Raw genomic sequence first — 18,504 nt, forward strand, 5'->3', positions numbered from 1 at the left:
ATCATAACATACATATCATTGCATAAATTTTAACATGATAATATGATGATATCAAAACACAATAACTGAGATCTTCCACATCCATGATTGGAGCATACCATAACCTGCGATGCTTCAATGATTTTAAGCAACTTGGATCGATTAGAGTGTTTTCATCCACACCAGTGTTAGATAGTTGGTCTATTCTTTTTCCAGTTGATTTATTTAATTTCAATGTGTTCCAACAGCTGCAAACATGAGTATTATTAGTCTCAAAGAGGGTGATCACCTTGAGTGTGCTTCCAATTTTACACCTTAAAAAGTGCAGATTGCAGATGCTATTAAAGTTGATCTTTGGGTCTATGTGAACCAGGGTTGCACCTCTTACTGATGTTATCCAGTTGCTTGAATATAAGAAAAAGATAGCCAAAGCAAACAGAAAAATGTTAAGTTATTTGATATCTCGCATTGCAGCGAAGAAGATAGCAAAGGAGATTGACGATGGCTTTACAACTCTATATCAAAATGTGAACATCTCCCATAAAATGCTGCTGACAAACAAGCTCAGTGCCACACAGTATGAGCGGCACAGACATGGAAACCATGTACTTAAATAAGATCAAAAAACTTTGTGATCAGCTGCTACAATTCGCATAAAAGAGGAGGAAGAAGAGTTTGTGCCATAGATTTAAAAATCCTATGTTTTTCACTTTTTTAAATGTTCCAATGTTCCCTATTTTTTATTTGTGATTTGAGCCATCACTCAACTACTGCAAAACATGTGCTCTGATATTTTAAGAGCACACTTCATTATGGATTGAAGTATGCTGGACACAAAGAATTCATGTTGCATGACTTTGTTGATTCAGATTGGGCACGTGATAATCCTACCAAAAAGAGCACTAGTATGATATCCTAGTTCAGCACAAAACAAGCACTAGTAGGACTAAGTTGTGAGGATACATTGCTTCACAGGTTGATAACAGATCTTACTAATCAAATATTGAATCCAACAATAGTATAGTGTGATAATGAAAGTTGCATCAAGCTCTCTAAAAATCTAATATTTCATGCTTGCTCTAAATACATAGATATGTTCGCTCGAATCCAAAAGTTGCAAACAGTTTGACAAAATCTTTATCAAAAGCCTAGCTTGAAATACTAAGAGAGAAGCCAGGTTTGATGGAGAGTGCCTTCTGGGTAAAGAGAGTTTTTTGTTGGTTACTCAGTTGCTGTTGTTATCCTGCAGCTGGGACCAGAAACTAGCAAAAATCAAACTTATTTTTGGGGTTGAATCTCTTTCATCTGGACACTGATTCCCTTTATTTAGTAATTCAAGCTGCTGTAATAGGCATATCTACTTTGCGTGTTGTTTGGAACAGATATTTAGTGATAGTCAGTGCTGTCTTTTAATGCTTTATTTCTTTTTTTAATTGTTTTAGTCTGGGCAGTACTGGAGTTGTCTTTTGTCATAATTTTGGCAAAATTCAATGTGATAGAAAAATCAAAAACATAGTTTGTCCCCTCATTTAGAGTGTTTTTAATCTGCTTTGGTGTGCTCAAGTTTGAGGATCTTTCTACTGACCTTGGCACCCACTTCTGAAAGGAAAAATCAGAGTAAAAACATTTAAACTGAAAAATAAATTGAATGAATGATTCAATAATCGGATGATTACATTGAACGATATACACACGTATATATAGAGGTTACAAGACGATGTTCTATAATTAGAACATAACGTTAAAGTAAAAGATTAAAGAGCTAAAAGCTAAATTAAGCTTAAAAGCTAATCAACTCAAAAGAAAAAGCTAAATGCTAAATAAAGCTTAAAAGCTAATTAATTAAAAAGAAAAAGCTAAATGCTAAATAAAGCTTAAAAGCTAATTAACTAAGTAGCTAAATGACCATTAAACAAGGAACTAAATATAGGTGACTAAAATATAATTAAATATTCTAATACCCTCCCTTAATGGTCATGCTATCTATCACACCAAGCTGCCCTCTAAATTTGAGATACTTTGCCAGGCTCAAGGACTTGGTGAGGATATCTGCCGTCTGATCTTCTGTAGGAATGTACTGCAGTATCACTGTTCCATCTTCAACATGCTGGGAGTAGGTCTTGGTTGAGACATTTGCATGTCTGCAAGCATCCTACGTAGCCAAATTGCCTCACATGCTGCCTTAACAGTTCCCCGATACTCTGCTTCGGTCGAGGAAAGAGCTATTGCCTGTTGCTTCTTGCTGGTCCATGTGACTGCACCTGTACCCAAGCTGAAAACATACCCAGAAGTTGACTTTCTGTCATCAACACAACCTGCCCAATCTGAGTCTGTAAAACCAACCAGACTAGGATCTTTGCTTCTGTTGTACAGAATGTCAAAATCAGGAGTGCCCTTCACATATCTAAGCACACACTTCGCTGCAACCCAATGTTCAACTTTTGGGGCTGACATGAAGCGAGAAATATAGCTCACAGCATAACTGATGTCAAGTCTAGTGGCGGTGAGATAGATGAGGCTGCCCACTAGTTGCCTGAATGAAGACTCATCCACTACAGGGGAATCTGATTTGGCTGATAATTTGAGCCCTATCTCCATAGGTGTAGATGCAAGTTTACAATCTTGCATTCGAAACTTATCTAGTAGGCTCTTGGCATACTTTGACTGAGAAATGAATATGTGGCTATCAATTTGCCAAACCTCTACACCGAGACAATAATGGAGTGGTCCCAAATCTATCATATCAAAATGCTGACACAAATTCTATTTGACCTGCATGATCAGATGTGTTGCATTGCCAGTAATGATGAGATCATCAACATAGACTACTAGAAATAGAATATCATCACTAGTATATTTGACATACAAATTGGGATCTGAAGGACTCCTCTGAAAGCCTTAATCAATCAAGTACTTATCAATTTTGATGTACCATGCACGAGGAGCCTGTTTGAGGCCATAGAGTGCTTTGACTAGTCTACATACCTGGTGTTCCTTACCGGCAACCTTGAAACCTGGAGGTTGCGTCATGTAGACTTCTTCCTGCAAATCACCATTGAGAAAGGCACTCTTGACGTCCATTTGATGGACTTTCCATCCAAATTGAACTGAGAGAGCGCGGACAAGCCTAATGGTACTCATCTTGGTTGTGGGAGCAAATGTCTCTTCATAGTCGATGCCCTCCTTCTGTGAAAACCCTTTTGCCACCAACCGAGCCTTGTACTTATCAAGACTTCCATCAGCTTTATACTTGACTTTAAACACCCATTTGCAACCAATGGGCTTCTTTCCTGGATGAAGATCAGACAATACCCAAGTGTTGTTTTTCAAAAGACTATGTTGCTCCGTTGCCATAGCCTTTTCCCATTCAAGTACACCTTTAGCCTCTGTATATGTTTGAGGCTCATAAATACTGTGAATGTTGGCCATAAGAACAAAATTGACTGTGTTGTTGGCTCTTACCTCTAACGGATCTACCCTCAATGAGCTCATCATCATGAAGATCACCAATGGTCTTGGCCCACCACTTAGGCCGAAGAGTAGAAGTACCAACATCTGCTGCAGGATGAAGAGTGCCTGGAATATCTGGAGCAAGCTCCTCTGGATGTGGATAGAGAAGATCTTGAGGAAAGTCAGGGGGTGCTCTTGAGGAAAGTCAGGGGGTGCAATGTCATGCCTGGGAGACCCCACAACTTCAGAGTCAACTAAATCCCTCCCATCAAGTGGAGCTAAGGGAAGACGAACACCCATACTTACAACCTTTGGAGGGTGATCCTCAGTGCACAAATCAGGAGAGGAAGGCTGAAAAGGCCCTCTTTCTTCATCAAATACTACATCTAGACTGAATATGAGGTGATTAGTGTCTATATCAACCAACCGATATGCCTTGTGGTTGTCACTGTAGCCGATGAACATCAATTTCTGACTCTTTGGATCCAGTTTGGTACGCGTGGCATTTGGAATCCAAACATAAGTTGTAGAGCCAAAAACTTTCAAATGACTGATTTTGGGCTTCCTGCCAGACCAAGCTTCCTCTGGAGTCATCTTCTTAATGGCCTTTGTGGGAGACCGGTTCAGAAGGTAGACTGCAGTGAAGACCGCTTCCGCCCAAAAGTGTTTTGAAACATTTCTATGCTCCAACATAGACCGAGCCATCTCAGTGACTGTACGGTTCCTGCGCTCAACAACACCATTCTGCTGTGGGGTGTAAGGTGTGGTAAGTTGATGCTTAATGCCATGTGATGCACAAAAGTTGGTGAACTCTGTAGAACAAAATTCCCCTCCATTGTCGGACCAAAGAGTGACTATTTGACAGCTAGAAACATGGTGAACACCTCTGATTTCTGCTTAAGAAAATAAACCCACATGCGTCTGCTGAAATCATCAACAAATAATAGAAAATACCTGCATCCAGTGACTGATGGAGTGTTCATGGGACCACAGATGTCTGCATGAACGAGTTGCAAGACCTTGGATGCTCTCCAAGCGTCTCCATTTGAAAACGGAGTCCTATGCTGCTTTCCAGCTTGACACGCTCGACAAACACCATGATTCCGAGTTTGAATCTCAAGTAATCCTACGACTAGATCCTCTCAAACCAACTGAGAGAGATAGTGGACATTGAGATGCCCATATCGCTGATGCCAAAGAGTGTTGATGGAAGTACTCTTAGCTGCCATGGCAAGCTCCTGAGAACCAGTAGAATCAACAAGTGTATAAAGACCATGATCCTCAATACCAACTGCAACTGTAGTGCGAGTCTCCCTGTCAACAATGTTGCACTTGTGCAACTCGAAGACGACATCCAGTTGTGGTAAATGCTGCATAATCTGACTGACTGACAGTAGATTGAGCTTCATACCAGGTACAAAGTATACATCGAGGAATATTAAATCCCTCCCACCAGATGAAATCTGAACGTTGCCCTTACCGACAACAGTATACTCTTCACCTCCACCAAAGATCACTGAATCAGTGAAAGGCATGTACTCCCTAAACCAATCCCGACGATGTGTGAAATGTCAAGAGTCTCCAAAGCCAATGTACCAAGCTGATGATTGAACATCATCAGAGGAGGTTTGGGCCATGAATGCATAGAAGGCAAATTCCTTTTGATCAGGATGCATGGCAGAATTGGCTTTCTGCTTGGACCCTCCCTGTTTGGATTGCTGGGATGCTATCAATTTCCGACAATCTTTCACCAAATGGCCATATATATGACAGTAGGAACATTGTAAGCTCTTCTTTTTGGAAGACTGCTGAGGTTGACCTTGACCTTGTCCTTTCTGCTAGAAGGACGGAGCTTTACCCTTGTACTTATGCGAAGCTGAGGTTGTGAAAGCCTGTTCAGTGGATGAACTAGCACTGCTGCCAAACTATTGCTTCCATCAATCCTGTTGGAGAAGCTTGTTGCAAAGATCAGGAAACTTCAAATCAACACTAGTAGAGGAGATATTGAGCGTATCAATGAAATGCTCGTAGGATCTGGGAAGGCTTTTCAGCGTGATCACTACCATATCCTCTTCCACCATGGTTCGGCCTATAGCTTCTAACTGATCACGGATGTCCTTGATCTTCATAAGATGTGCCTGGATAGATGACTTCTCATCCATCATGATAGAATACAACATATTCTTCAGAAAGAAAGCTCGGCTCTTGTCGAACGTTTCATGAAGATCCTTCAAAAGATCCCAAATCTCTTTTGTTGTTTTACCTGAAGGCACCTGTGGGAGTTGATCACAGAGAGTTTGATAAGCATGACAGCCTCTCGATTCTTCACATCATGTTTGTCTTGATCATCACCTACTGTTGTAGGACGAGATTCTTTGCCCAAAACAAGTTGATCAAGGCAACGATACTCAAAGATGGTAAGCATACGTTGTTTCCAGGTGTTGTAGTTGCGGCCGTTGAACTTCTAACTGTGTTCCAACATGATGTTGGTTAATGATGCCATCACAGAAATCAAGGCTGATCAAGGTCAACTAAGTGAAAGCAAGAGACAGAAGAATCTGATTTTTTAAAAAATCAGAATAGAAATAGCTGCTGAAAAAACTGAAACCCTATAGGAGAAGTCTGGCACGAAATTCGAGGTTTGGAAGAAACCCAAAAATTAAAATTTTCTGCACACTTAAAACAGCATAAATGGTGCCAAAAAAACAGCAAAAATCCCAACGTCCACAGAAATAGCAGAAATTGTGAACTGTTTTTAAATTCCAAGGGAAATTTGCTGGCACAAAAAATGAGGCACGGAAAACGAGGCACCCCGAAAAATCTGAGAGCAACCCAAAGAAGCTCTTGAAAAACCCACCAAGAATTTGAAAACAAAATGCAGATCCGACGGCTCAGAAATCAAGGCACGAAAAACCCTAGTTGAAAATTGTAGAAACCCTAGGAAAAATTTCAACCTGCAAAAAAACTGCCCAGGAAGTGAAAAAAAATCTCTTGAATAAAAACTTGGAAAAATTTTAATAACAAAAATTTTCGAAATTTTTAATTTCCATGCTCTGATACCATGAAAAATAAATTGAATGAATGATTCAATAATCGGATGATTACATTGAACGATATACACACGTATATATAGAGGTTACAAGACGATGTTTTATAATTAGAACATAACGTTAAAGTAAAAGATTAAAGAGCTAAAAGCTAAATTAAGCTTAAAAGCTAATTAACTAAAAAGAAAAAGCTAAACGCTAAATTAAGCTTAAAAGCTAATTAACTAAAAAGAAAAAGCTAAATGCTAAATAAAGCTTAAAAGCTAATTAACTAAAAAGCTAAATGACCATTAAACAAGGAACTAAATATAGGTGACTAAAATATAATTAAATATTCTAATACAAACAGCATGTCATCTATTTTTAAATTTCAGTATTATTTATGCTGTTTGTAATTTCAGCAAATTTTGGTTTGCAGGATAACATGCTTAGGGTTGCAGTTATAATTGAAGTTTCACTTAAGGCAGTTTACGTCAATTCCTTGCCTCCAAAAACTGCATACTATGGTTTGAATTTTAGCTCTTAAAATAATTAGCTTTTCAAGGTATTGTCAATTGTACACATAAATAAGATCAGAATTCAACTGTATAGGTTTTGAGTCAAACTTGCTGACCCATATTTCAACAGCTGGGGGCCTCAAAAACCCATCTCTCATGAGCATAAAAAGTCCCACTTGACAATCATTGCATTTAGGTGATGCTAACGGGGGTGAATTATGAAGACTTCCCAGTAAGTCCTGATGCTTCACCCTTGTGAGCATCACCTAGATGCAATGCGTGGTAAGTGGAATCCTAATAAAACAACATAAAAATCAGAGTCTTTTAAGCTCCGTGTATATAAAATCATTTGTGTATTGTCTTTGTCTTCCTTTGCTCATCACCTAGATGCAATGCGTGGTAAGTGGAATCCTAATAAAACAACATAAAAATCAGAGTCTTTTAAGCTCCGTGTATATAAAATCATTTGTGTATTGTCTTTGTCTTCCTTTGCTCTGGTCCATTGCTTTCAAAGCACATAGCTTTCTACATTTAGTGTATCGTCCACAAGATAGGCCATCACATCTTGATTGATGTCATTGGAGTTGCTTGTTCTAGCTATTAAGCTATGTTACTAATTTGTTCCTAGTCAACCTTGGGTCCCAGTCTATTTCGAACTGGATTCAAGGTCCGGTTCTCTGTAGATTTGGCCAGGGTCCTGCCCACAACCTGTGGTTCATCCCGGTTGAACCCAAGCCGAATTTTCACCTCCAAACTCCAAATGCACCCAGCCAGCAAATTTAGGTGTTTCTTAATTTGTTCAACTTTTTTTTACTTTTTATAGTAAGGCATCCATCTATAGCAGTGATAAAAAGATTGTCAAAACCATGGCATCAAGAAATGTAAGGTCTAATATAAATCATAAACCCTTGTATATTCAATTGTCAATCCCTAATAATATTAAAAATTTAACAATGAATAGTTTTTTGTTTTTTTTTAAAAAGGTACAATAAACTAAAAAAAAATTGTCTTTAAACGCATAAAGAGCCTGTGATACAGTAACAAACAAAAACAGTGTACAAGGAAACAATTGTGAAATTGATAGTGGTATCAATAGAGAGATCATAGTGTTCTATGAAGAGTATCCTATGTATCACAGTGTTCTATGATGAGTATCCTATGTATCGCAGTGTTCTATGAAGAGCCATGTATATGATCGTCATCAAGTTGTTACCCATGAAATGTCATTCATATTCTATCGAGACTACAATGTATAGTGCTCATAATCAGAAACGATTGTCATGTCAAGTAAACTTGGGTCAAATGTCCTACAGTAGGATAGTCACCTAACATGGATAGTGATGATGTTATTTTTGATGACCCATATGATATTTGATTAATGATCGATGATGGCTGATTGTTGACACTTGCTATTATTATTTTTTTACTTTGAAGTTTAATATATATCATAACATTTGAGTTTGACTACAATTTGACTATTAATATATAGCAGTGTATTTACTATTTTGCTATGTTTATTTGACTATTAATATGGTGGTATATTTGAACTTAATTACTGCTGCAAATATGAATATATTTCTGATTTTTATATGTTTTTTGTATTGACAAACCCAACCCCAAAAAAAATTTGACTGAACCCATGAACTGAAACATCGAACCCAAACCTAAACCAGTAACTAAGCTCTTAAGTCCCATCAAATAAGGATAACTATAGTAAGTACTATATTGAGACATGAGACCTTAAGATTATATTCCTTGTTAGTATAAAGGATCCTGAAAGGCATAGATAGCAAATTATAGAAATGCAAAAATAATTTTCCCAAATTAGAAAACACAAGACTTTTAAAGATAATCTTAATCATCGAAAGATAAAAACAAATAGGAAATGAGCTGGTAAGTAGGAAATGCTAATTGATCTACAATAGTATACAAAAAGCCATTTATAATGCATGCTTGAACAGGATGATACCCAGATAAAAACAAATGATCATACTAAGCCCTGCTAGCAACGCAGCCTTTTCATTGTCAGTCAGAATTTCAACTTGAGAGGTGGCTTGGTGCCTTGGAATATGTTTTATCGAAAATCATGCAACACAAAAAGCAATTTGAAAAGAACAAAACCTAACAAGAATTAGAAGGTCCTAAAATCAAAAATGAATATTCAAAGACTACTAATATGATTACAAATTTATAATAATTAGTATCCAAAGACCATTCGAATGCTAACAATGACTATTCAAAGTGTTGCACAACAAAATGGCATATCAACCATAATAGTAAATTTAAAAGCTGGGAAGAGTCAAAATGCTAGGGGCTTCCCAATTCTCCCGGTTATGAACTAAAAAAAAAAATCTGCTGAGATGTCATCATTGAAATGTACCTCTTAAAATATAGACATTTGATTGATTCTTTATTTCTTGTTGCAGAAGCATGTAATCATGTTTAGCAAAAACAGAAATCCAAATCTTGTAATATACATTGCAAAAAAAAGAAATTGTCCTAAGCAACAAGAAGAAAAGGATCACTCATTCAGTGTACCAATGTTTTTTCATTGCCATTCCAATATGTCAAAATCACTTTTTCACATGAATCTACTTAACATTCAAAGCTATCTATAGTGCCTAGTCATTGATGTTATCCATTATGCACAAGATATTATGATATAGATACATACTATATCCATAGGGAGACATATTTCAGGGAAATAACACAATGTTTTAAGAGACTAAGATAGATAAACAGTCATTAGCCAGACTCTAAATTATATTGAGTCTATACCAGAAACCATGCTGTTAATTTAATGAATAAATATAATAGAAAATCAAGGGTTGAAAATTCAAATTTCAAATGATCTCCCATATTCACTCACTAATCTGAGCTAGATACTAGGGCATCACAAAAATAGTTCCCCATCACGTGTACAAAAAGTGAGACGATTAGGGGTCTAAGAATAAGATAATACCATCGTAATGCAATTTTAATAGGTGTTGTGAGACATGAAGTGAAGATGTCAGCTGGAAATTCAGCACTCTGAGGAAGAATCTCATCTGATCCACAAGCCGCAAGTAAAATGCAGTCCTTCATTGCAGCTACAGAAGAAACACCAGAATCCCAATCTTGACGCTGGACATAAACAAAAGACATCGTCATGAAATATAAAACTCAAACAAATAATTAACATATAAAGAAAAATAAGTATCTGTTTGGAATTATCATAAAAGATTCCATCCGCTTCACAATTTATTGAGAAAACCTTACCTCCACAAAAGCGTTTACAATCACACCAGCAGCAGAACAATCAAACACATAAATTGAGGGTGTCCCAAGCCATGATTCTAGTTCATAAACAGACAAGGGAATGTATTGTGTGTAATTCTGCACTCAAAATAAATGGCCTTCAGCCACTCTACAAGGTAATATGAGATATAGAATTAAACTGTTCTACTAAGCACTCTGCATTAACTGTGAGTATGACCTTGTTGAAAAGCCAGATTTCCCCATTCGCTGTGGGCTTTGGAACTCCATGTCCATTATAGTGGAAAAGAACCCGCTCTGATTTAGCGTTCTTCCGGCATTGCCCACAAAGCTTCTTTACCTCTTCAACAGTAGGATCAAGCTGAAGCTTATATCGAGCCTACATATGGAATACAGTTCAATCAAGAATTATTTAACCATTGAATATGACAAAAACAGGCAGCTACCTCCAAATATTTCGAGAATTAATTTATTACCCGTGGTTGCCACCGTTCATATTGAGACTGCAAAGCCTTCCCTATAGCATCAAGTGCTTTTGGAGCTGGCATGGAAAACGGATCTGAAAATTTTTTAACAAAATTAGGAATTAATTCCAAAATTCAATCTCCTCAATGAAAACTCTGTTGTTGTTTTTATTAAATTACTGCTACTTTCACAATCAATTGGCTAGTACTTTTCACTGTGAAGAAAAGCAAATACAGTTGTATAAATTTAAACAATTAAAACAAGTGAATAATGAATATAAAACCAACATGTAGTTATGAAAACTACAAAGAAAAGCAAATGCATTTGTATTAACAAAGAAAAAATTTAAATAATTACATCAAGTGACCCATCAATGTTAAAAACAAAGCCAAAAAATCAGTTAGCTGTGAAAATAAAAATCACCATGTTGTTTATGCAAGAACATCTCAAAAGATGCAAACTATTTTTTCTACATTGTAAGATGAACTAGACCAAAATGTTCGAGAAGTGGATGCTGGATACAGACATTACCAAAACATTTGAAGAAGTGGATACTGACATGACAAAAACCTTAAGTAACCGTGCTTACACTAGGTTATTAATTAAATTAATCCATTAATTGGTTAGCACCAGAGTTACCGGAAATGGCACCCCCCACCCCAGGTACATGTACAACCATACCTGGTATGTGTATGGAAACAGTGTGGCAGAAAAACCCTTCTGTGTGTTTCCAGAAACTTGCCATTTTTTTGAACCATGTAGGATTTGGCAAGATTAGATTTCTAAGGAAAACTTGCCAACTCTGGATATTCTAAAAACTCAATCCAGAAAAATTAAGGATTTGGAAGCTGCTATGTCTGCAGCTTAAACCCGAAGCCTTGAAAAACAAAAAGCCCAGTGAAATCTTAATCTGTGGGTTTTTCCTATCTGATGGCGACCTTCTTCCTCCACTCGCGGCCATAGGGAAATTTTAATATAAAGTTTGAAACTTTATTGCATTTCAGTTTTATTTAATCAATTTACTATTTAAATTGTATTTCATCGTTTTACTTTCTAATGTTTGCATTTTAAATTTACCTATTTTATTTATTTTATTAATGAAAATATATGAATAAATTAAAAAAATTATAAGTGTATTGAATGGCAAATTTTTTTTAATTTATTGCCATTGTTGAATTTTATCCAAATATTATTGTTGCCAAACACGAACTCAAACTCAAACTTTGTGACATAGGTTAGAACCATAATTAATCCAATTCAGTAGATTTGAATCAATTAATCCTTATTTGCCCCCCTAACCTTCTTTATATCAGTCCTCTCTTATTCTCTTTGTCTTCCTTAGTTACCTTCCTTTTCTTCCAAACTTCTAGGCAATTTATATACTAGGACAACCCACATCCTTACACATTGTTGCAAGCATATTTAGAAAGACAGTGAGGTGAAAACATTGTCAAACATAACTCCCACAGTTCTTTACAATTTAAAATTTAATTAACAACAAAAATGGATGGTATTGATTGCATTCAAAATGTTATAGAACCTTGTATGCAGCCCTATGTCCTTAAAATCAATTCACTTTAAAACAATTAAAAATGCAATCCGACAAATGAGATTGATAGCAAATAGAGACTCAATACCAATGCTTTATAGAACATTTATATTCCACTGGACATGTATGCAGCCCTATGTCCTTAAAACCAATTCACTTAAAAACAACTAAAAATGCAATCTGACAGATGAGATTGATAGCAAATAGAGACTCAAAACCAATGCTTCAACCATCTTCTAAAGGGGTTGCACAAAATACCAAATCATTTAGCCATGATCATATTTTATGTTGACTGAGATATTAAAAATCATCACATACACAAATAAAACAATAATCTTACTATCCACTGATTTTTAGTTTATTTTACAGTGCAATTACCCACAAAATGGGTGAGCCCTGCCAAGATAAGATATGTTTTTATGTCATTCTTCCAAATAAAATAAATAAAAATGTTTCTCCATTCCCAATGCTACAAAACCACTGCACAACAAAGTAGCTAGAATTATAAAATAACGTGTAACATGTACCCATGGCTTACCAATCCAGCACTCCAACCGAGCACATGGAGATATCTTGATAACATCTGGAGGATCAACGCCAATATTTAAGCACAGAACAAGTGCGACACATCCAGTTTTCATCTGCATAAAAGAAACTGCCAATCAGATGACCATAAAATGTATAACAAGAAATCTTAGCAGATGCATGATCACATTCATAAACAAAAATGCTAACCACAAGGAGAACAGCTGCAATAATATGCAAAATAGGCATATTAACTGTTACACAGTGAACATAAAAATGAGAAAAGAAAAGAGAGCATGATTTATTGATCTCCTGAAACTGTAGTATATATTAAATGCAGGTCAAATGAAAATTACAATATAAGAGTATCAATTTGCATTGTAACATAAAAAATGAAAAGAAAAATCAGAGCATAATTTATGATGTCCTGAAACAATTCGAATAAAGATTGTTAAATTGTGTAAAATAAATATAGATTGGTGAAAGTTGTGAATCACTTAAAATTCATACATATAAAAAATTAAAAATCAATAGATTATTTAATGTGGCAAGGTTTCCCATATAGTTTACAATACTTGCTTAACTAAGGTCAACAGATCAAAACTACAGCACGAAATAGTAGTTTCCACAACATTAGTTTCCTAAACAAGCTAAGAAATTGCAAGCCAAAATATGTAGCATTTTACAGGGCAGTAATTTTAAGGGCACCAAGATCTCGAAGCTACACGTCTCAAAACATCACTGGGTTTATATTGTATTCTCATTTATATCCATCTTCAGCAAGAAAAGCAAATGCACAACTTAGAATTGGTAATCTTTAGGTACCTCTGATCAGTAGAATGCATTGTTGATATATTATTATATTTTGCTTTCTAGTACACTAATAAGTATTTCCAGTGGTAAAAGAAAGGCATATATATTAAGTTGGGAATATATATTTATATTCATACTTTTAAAAAAATAGTTTTGGATTTCCTTCATTAGCTGTACATGAGACTGAAGAGAAGTACCACTATGGCATTTATTTCAAGAAAAGACAAATCATGTGGACTGATCTTTATCATGAGTTTAGTATCAGCTTGACATGAGAGAATTGTCTATTTTTGGCCATCTCTCTCTTAACCGCCTGCTTAAGGCAGAGAGAGAGAGAGAGAGGAAGTGAGAATGAGAGGAAGAAAGCAAGAGAGAGATTTAGAATATTCTGTGAGTTGTAAGTTTGTTTTGCTAAGTTCAAGCATTCATGAATCATCTACCAGTGCAGAAGCTTTACTCATATCACCATGGCATCATAACCGCTCAAATGCTAGCTCCACATCTGCAGCCTACATCTCATTTCACAACTTTCAAATTTTATAAGACTCTTTGTCATCCTATTCTAGTTTTTCTCAAGCTCTTGCTCCTCAACTGCATCATTCAAATGGCCATCACTCTCCAAATGATGAGAACGAAGAGGATCATTCAGTTCTGACTATTCTTCCAAAGGAAACTCCTGCTCCAACTCCTGCTGCTCACCCAATTCTAAAGAGGATTTATTCAATCCACATTTGTGACTCAGCTTGATGTTTCCATGAATCCTTCTCAAAATCAACACAAACAAATGTTCAAGCCAAATACCACTACTACTATGATCTCAACACAATACAAAGTCATCTTGATATAGTGGACCATGAAACTCTAGCCTTATGGATCAGTTTGGCATCGCTGACTTAATCCAATAACATTTCCTTGGTCTTTGAATTTGTCAGCAGAAGGCAAGTATATTTGTTTTGCAGCCTAAGCAAGCACTAAATCTTCTCCATCTATTTCACACAGAAGAGTGTAAAGTGGACCCTTAACCCTTCTACTTTTAAACAGCCAAACAGGTCAACGAATAACAACCAAGGACAATCTCACCTTATTGGGATAAAAGTCCTATTCAGAGTATTTGCAACTTTGAGATTATTTATACTTTAGGGGGATCTACTACTTTGGTGATTTACACGAAATACATTTGAGATTATGATGCCAACTATGGGAAGATTACTAATGAGTATATCTATTGTCACATTTCAGGTCATATTACTATGTCTAATTAGAAGCAAACAAGCATTGCTCTTTCATGCACAAAGGCGTAGTACAAATGTGAAATTCATTCGGCCACAATGTCACTTTAGACTTTGCTAGATACTTTTAATGTTTGAATTCTTGCAAGCCATCCCACTCTTCCTAGGTGCAATAATCAGAGTAATCGTTCATACTGCTCACAAACTAGTTGAGCACTAACAAACCAAGCATATTGATATCCACATTGCATGAGCTATTGCCTGTTGCAAAGACTCTTCAACTTTGATCCTTGTTAGACACAAGGGAAGTTGTGACTTACCCTTAACTAGTTGTTTCAAAAATAAATTCCATGTTTTTTACCTCCACCCTGCAAAGTTACTGTTAGAGGGTGGTATTAGTGTATTTTAATTATTTGCTTTATACATCATGAGCACTTGTCCTTTTAAAATCAATTTAAGGTTTCTCCATTTGCCTTGGATGAGCAAGACTCCAGACAAATCCTATTTGCCTTGACTTGTCTCATCTACATTGTACAATGATAGTACCAAAATAACCCATGTAGGCTAATCTTGATCCCATGCTGATTGGAATCTTAATTATCTTTGGCTACCTCTCTCATTTAACAGCCTTGAGCAGTTTTTCCATAAAAATACTATGGATTTTCTTTGCCAAGGCATGCAATTAGGGATGTAGTGTTTTTGTGAGATTTAATACTTCAAATTTTTGCCACTAAAGATTTAGAGAAATTATTTGTCTTGTATAAGTTAGTTTTTCTCGGTTCAATTATACAGTTTCTTCGGAAGAAGCTTCATTCATCCTTACAGACATGGGACATCCATTCTCCCAACTGGTCCCAAGTCGCAACAACCAAATGTTACCATACAAGTTGGCACAAAAATGTCGATTGAAGATAGCTGCATCCAAATCAATGTTTTAAACAAAAGGTTGCTATATACATGTACCACGTCTAGAGCAACTAAATCAGACGTGATTTAAACTTCAATCCATATCTAACTTATCACCTAGGTCAAAAGGTTTGTGTTCAACAACGAAAAGATTTGGAACAAGTTCCTCAACTGATAAAATTTGGGGAAAAAGTTGTGATTACGTTTGAATAATATAAACCTGCATTTTATATTCATTTTTAATAAATTATACTCACATCTAATAGAAATCTAAATGATAATGAAAATCAAAATATTATAATTTTAAATTACCAGTACGAATTTAAATACAAACATTTTTAATTAGTAAACAAATCTAATAAAACCTCAAGCTAAAAATAAACTAAATAAAAATCTATAACTTGCTAAAATCTTGAACTTATTAATATCTATTAAAATTTTATTACATGTCTAACATAATCAAAAGTTGATATAATAAAAAATATATATATATATTTTAAATTAATTCAAAAAATTATATGTTATAAACATAAAATTTATCATAAATCTTTCCTTTTTTTGGATATACTCAAATAACAGCAGAATAAACATACAAAGCAGAATCACTTAAGACAAACAAACTATCATTTCTGTTTGAAATGGGGAACAAACCACCATACAAGGCCCTTATTTTTTGTTTGTGCTTTCCTGTTATTACAGTAGACCATTCACCCTTTTTTTATGATAAGCAAGAATCCACAACTCCTCAATCGGTCACATTAGAAGAGAGCCACTGTCAGTTTGAAAATCCTCATCTAAAGAAAACGGGTCCATATCGTCAAGATTTTGATATCCCAAACATTCTACTTTGTTATCAGAATAAATTGCTAAAAAAATTAAGAATGTCCTCATTTAGATTTGGAGCAATCAGCTATTGGGTTGCCAACAACCTAATATAGGTTTTCTACTCTATCATTTTTCCTTACTACCCTCTCCACCCACAGCTCTACAGCTTCCAAATGGAGCCCCCATCCTAAATCTGCAGCTGTAACTCCAGCTGCCAACATCTCCAACTTATCCACCTCCACGGCTGCAACTTTAGGAGATTCTAAAGAGCAGCCAACTAAACAGTGTTTGCAGTATCCCACCATTTCACCAAGAAGAGTGACCTCTAGAATGCTTAGAATTTCTACAATCTTTTACTATAGGACCTACTTGTAAATAGTTCCAAAAGCATAAAACATATTTTTTATAATCTAATTTTTCATTTCCTACTTTCAGGAAAATTTCTGATGGAAGCCCTTTAGATAAATCAAATTCTACTCAAATCCTAAGAGCTGCAATCAGCATATGCTTGTATGTTTCAGAGGATAAATGATTTAAATATACCTAAAGAATCTCCCAAACAAATAAGTTCTTTGAACATGGGTATATCACTACAGGGGCACCCAACTCCAACATTCTTCTTCCTATCCACATTTGCATATGATTGACTCAGGCACTACTCTGCCATTTAGAACAACTTGCACCATATCCAAGAAATAATTTGTCGCCCTAACATGTCAACTTGATCATTTTCTGTGATCACTCCTCCATCCATTGTTGTTTGGACAGCAAAAATTCTGTTGTATCCAAAAGAACATTTCTAGCTCTGTCCCCAATCAGAGCCCCTTATGCCTATTTCAAACTATGGTTCCCACTCATTAATGCAAATGCTAGAATACCCATAAATCTTAATAAAATATTATAACTTATTAATAATTTTAAATCAATCTTAAGATTTTAAAGTAAAAGATTACATAATTTAGCTAAAATTATAATTTATGTTAAAAACTTTTTAAAAGTTACTAGAAACAGTAAAAGATCACATAATTTAGCTAAAATTATAATTTATGTAAAAAACTTTTTAAAAGTATCAATAGGTCCCTTACAATAATAAATGCTTATATAAAAGGCTAATGTCCTAATTGGCATTTTAATTACTTTGTGGAAGAAGTGCAGAGTTTGAAGGAGAAGTGCACAGTTAAGGACCAGGATCCTCTCATAGTTGAGTATATTACTCATGCTAATACTTGGCAAGAATTAGGAAGCGACAACCTCTATAATTTTTTTGTTAGGATGGTCATGATAGCCTCATCCACATTATTGAGTTGTTTAAAATTGTCAATGGAAGGAGTAATTACATCATTTATTTAGCCTTTCAAGATCTCATTTGCAATGATTGAATAACTTTTAATCCTGCTTTTGGTTATTTCATAGCCAAATGGAGCTAGTTTAAATCCTGGCAAGCGCAATGCAAGTTATACCTATGCATGGGTTTGAAAGGATCATTTATTAGTGGTTGTTTCGCTTTCAAATAAATCTCTCAACATTGTTTATTGCAGGCATAGCTAGTGAGAGGAGTGTGGACAAAGGCAAGAGCATCAAGTATGGCAACATAGTTTCATCTCACCAATTGAGGTGTATCTTTCTCTATGATACTAAAGCGGATGTAGGGTTTGTTCAAAAACTCTTGAGAGTGAGCAAGAGGTTGTAGGACAACAACTATTCCACATGACAATTTCATCACAAATTTGGCCACCGTTGTTCCTAATGCAAATGTTAGGATTTGTTTTGCGACAATGTTCCCACCCAACCAATTTCGAATCATGGAGGTTGTCGAGCTAACAATGGACCCTAAGGGAGAGTGGTGGGTAGAAGGATTAAGGCTAGTTAAAGCAAAGTCCATCACTTCGTCAACACCTATCATATAATAAAAAAGAATTCAACTATCTTCATTGATAAGTAGGCATTGCTATGACACTACTGCA

General features: G+C 35.6%; 1 protein-coding gene across 2 annotated transcripts in view; it reads right to left on the reverse strand.

Annotated features, from left to right (window-relative positions):
• Positions 1-18,504, reverse strand: part of LOC131074294 (regulatory-associated protein of TOR 1) — a 71,865-nt gene that overhangs the window by 42,374 nt on the left and 10,987 nt on the right. For both annotated transcript variants that reach the window (XM_058010879.2, XM_058010880.2), the window contains exons 2-6: positions 12,781-12,883; positions 10,705-10,787; positions 10,449-10,607; positions 10,232-10,348; positions 9,936-10,096 (exon numbers count right to left, since the gene is read on the reverse strand). In XM_058010879.2, coding sequence (XP_057866862.1) covers positions 9,936-10,096; positions 10,232-10,348; positions 10,449-10,607; positions 10,705-10,787; positions 12,781-12,883 — 623 coding nt within the window. The remainder of the gene's footprint in view (positions 1-9,935; positions 10,097-10,231; positions 10,349-10,448; positions 10,608-10,704; positions 10,788-12,780; positions 12,884-18,504) is intronic.

This window comes from Cryptomeria japonica, chromosome 7, assembly GCF_030272615.1.
Source record: "Cryptomeria japonica chromosome 7, Sugi_1.0, whole genome shotgun sequence".
Lineage (NCBI taxonomy): Eukaryota > Viridiplantae > Streptophyta > Pinopsida > Cupressales > Cupressaceae > Cryptomeria > Cryptomeria japonica.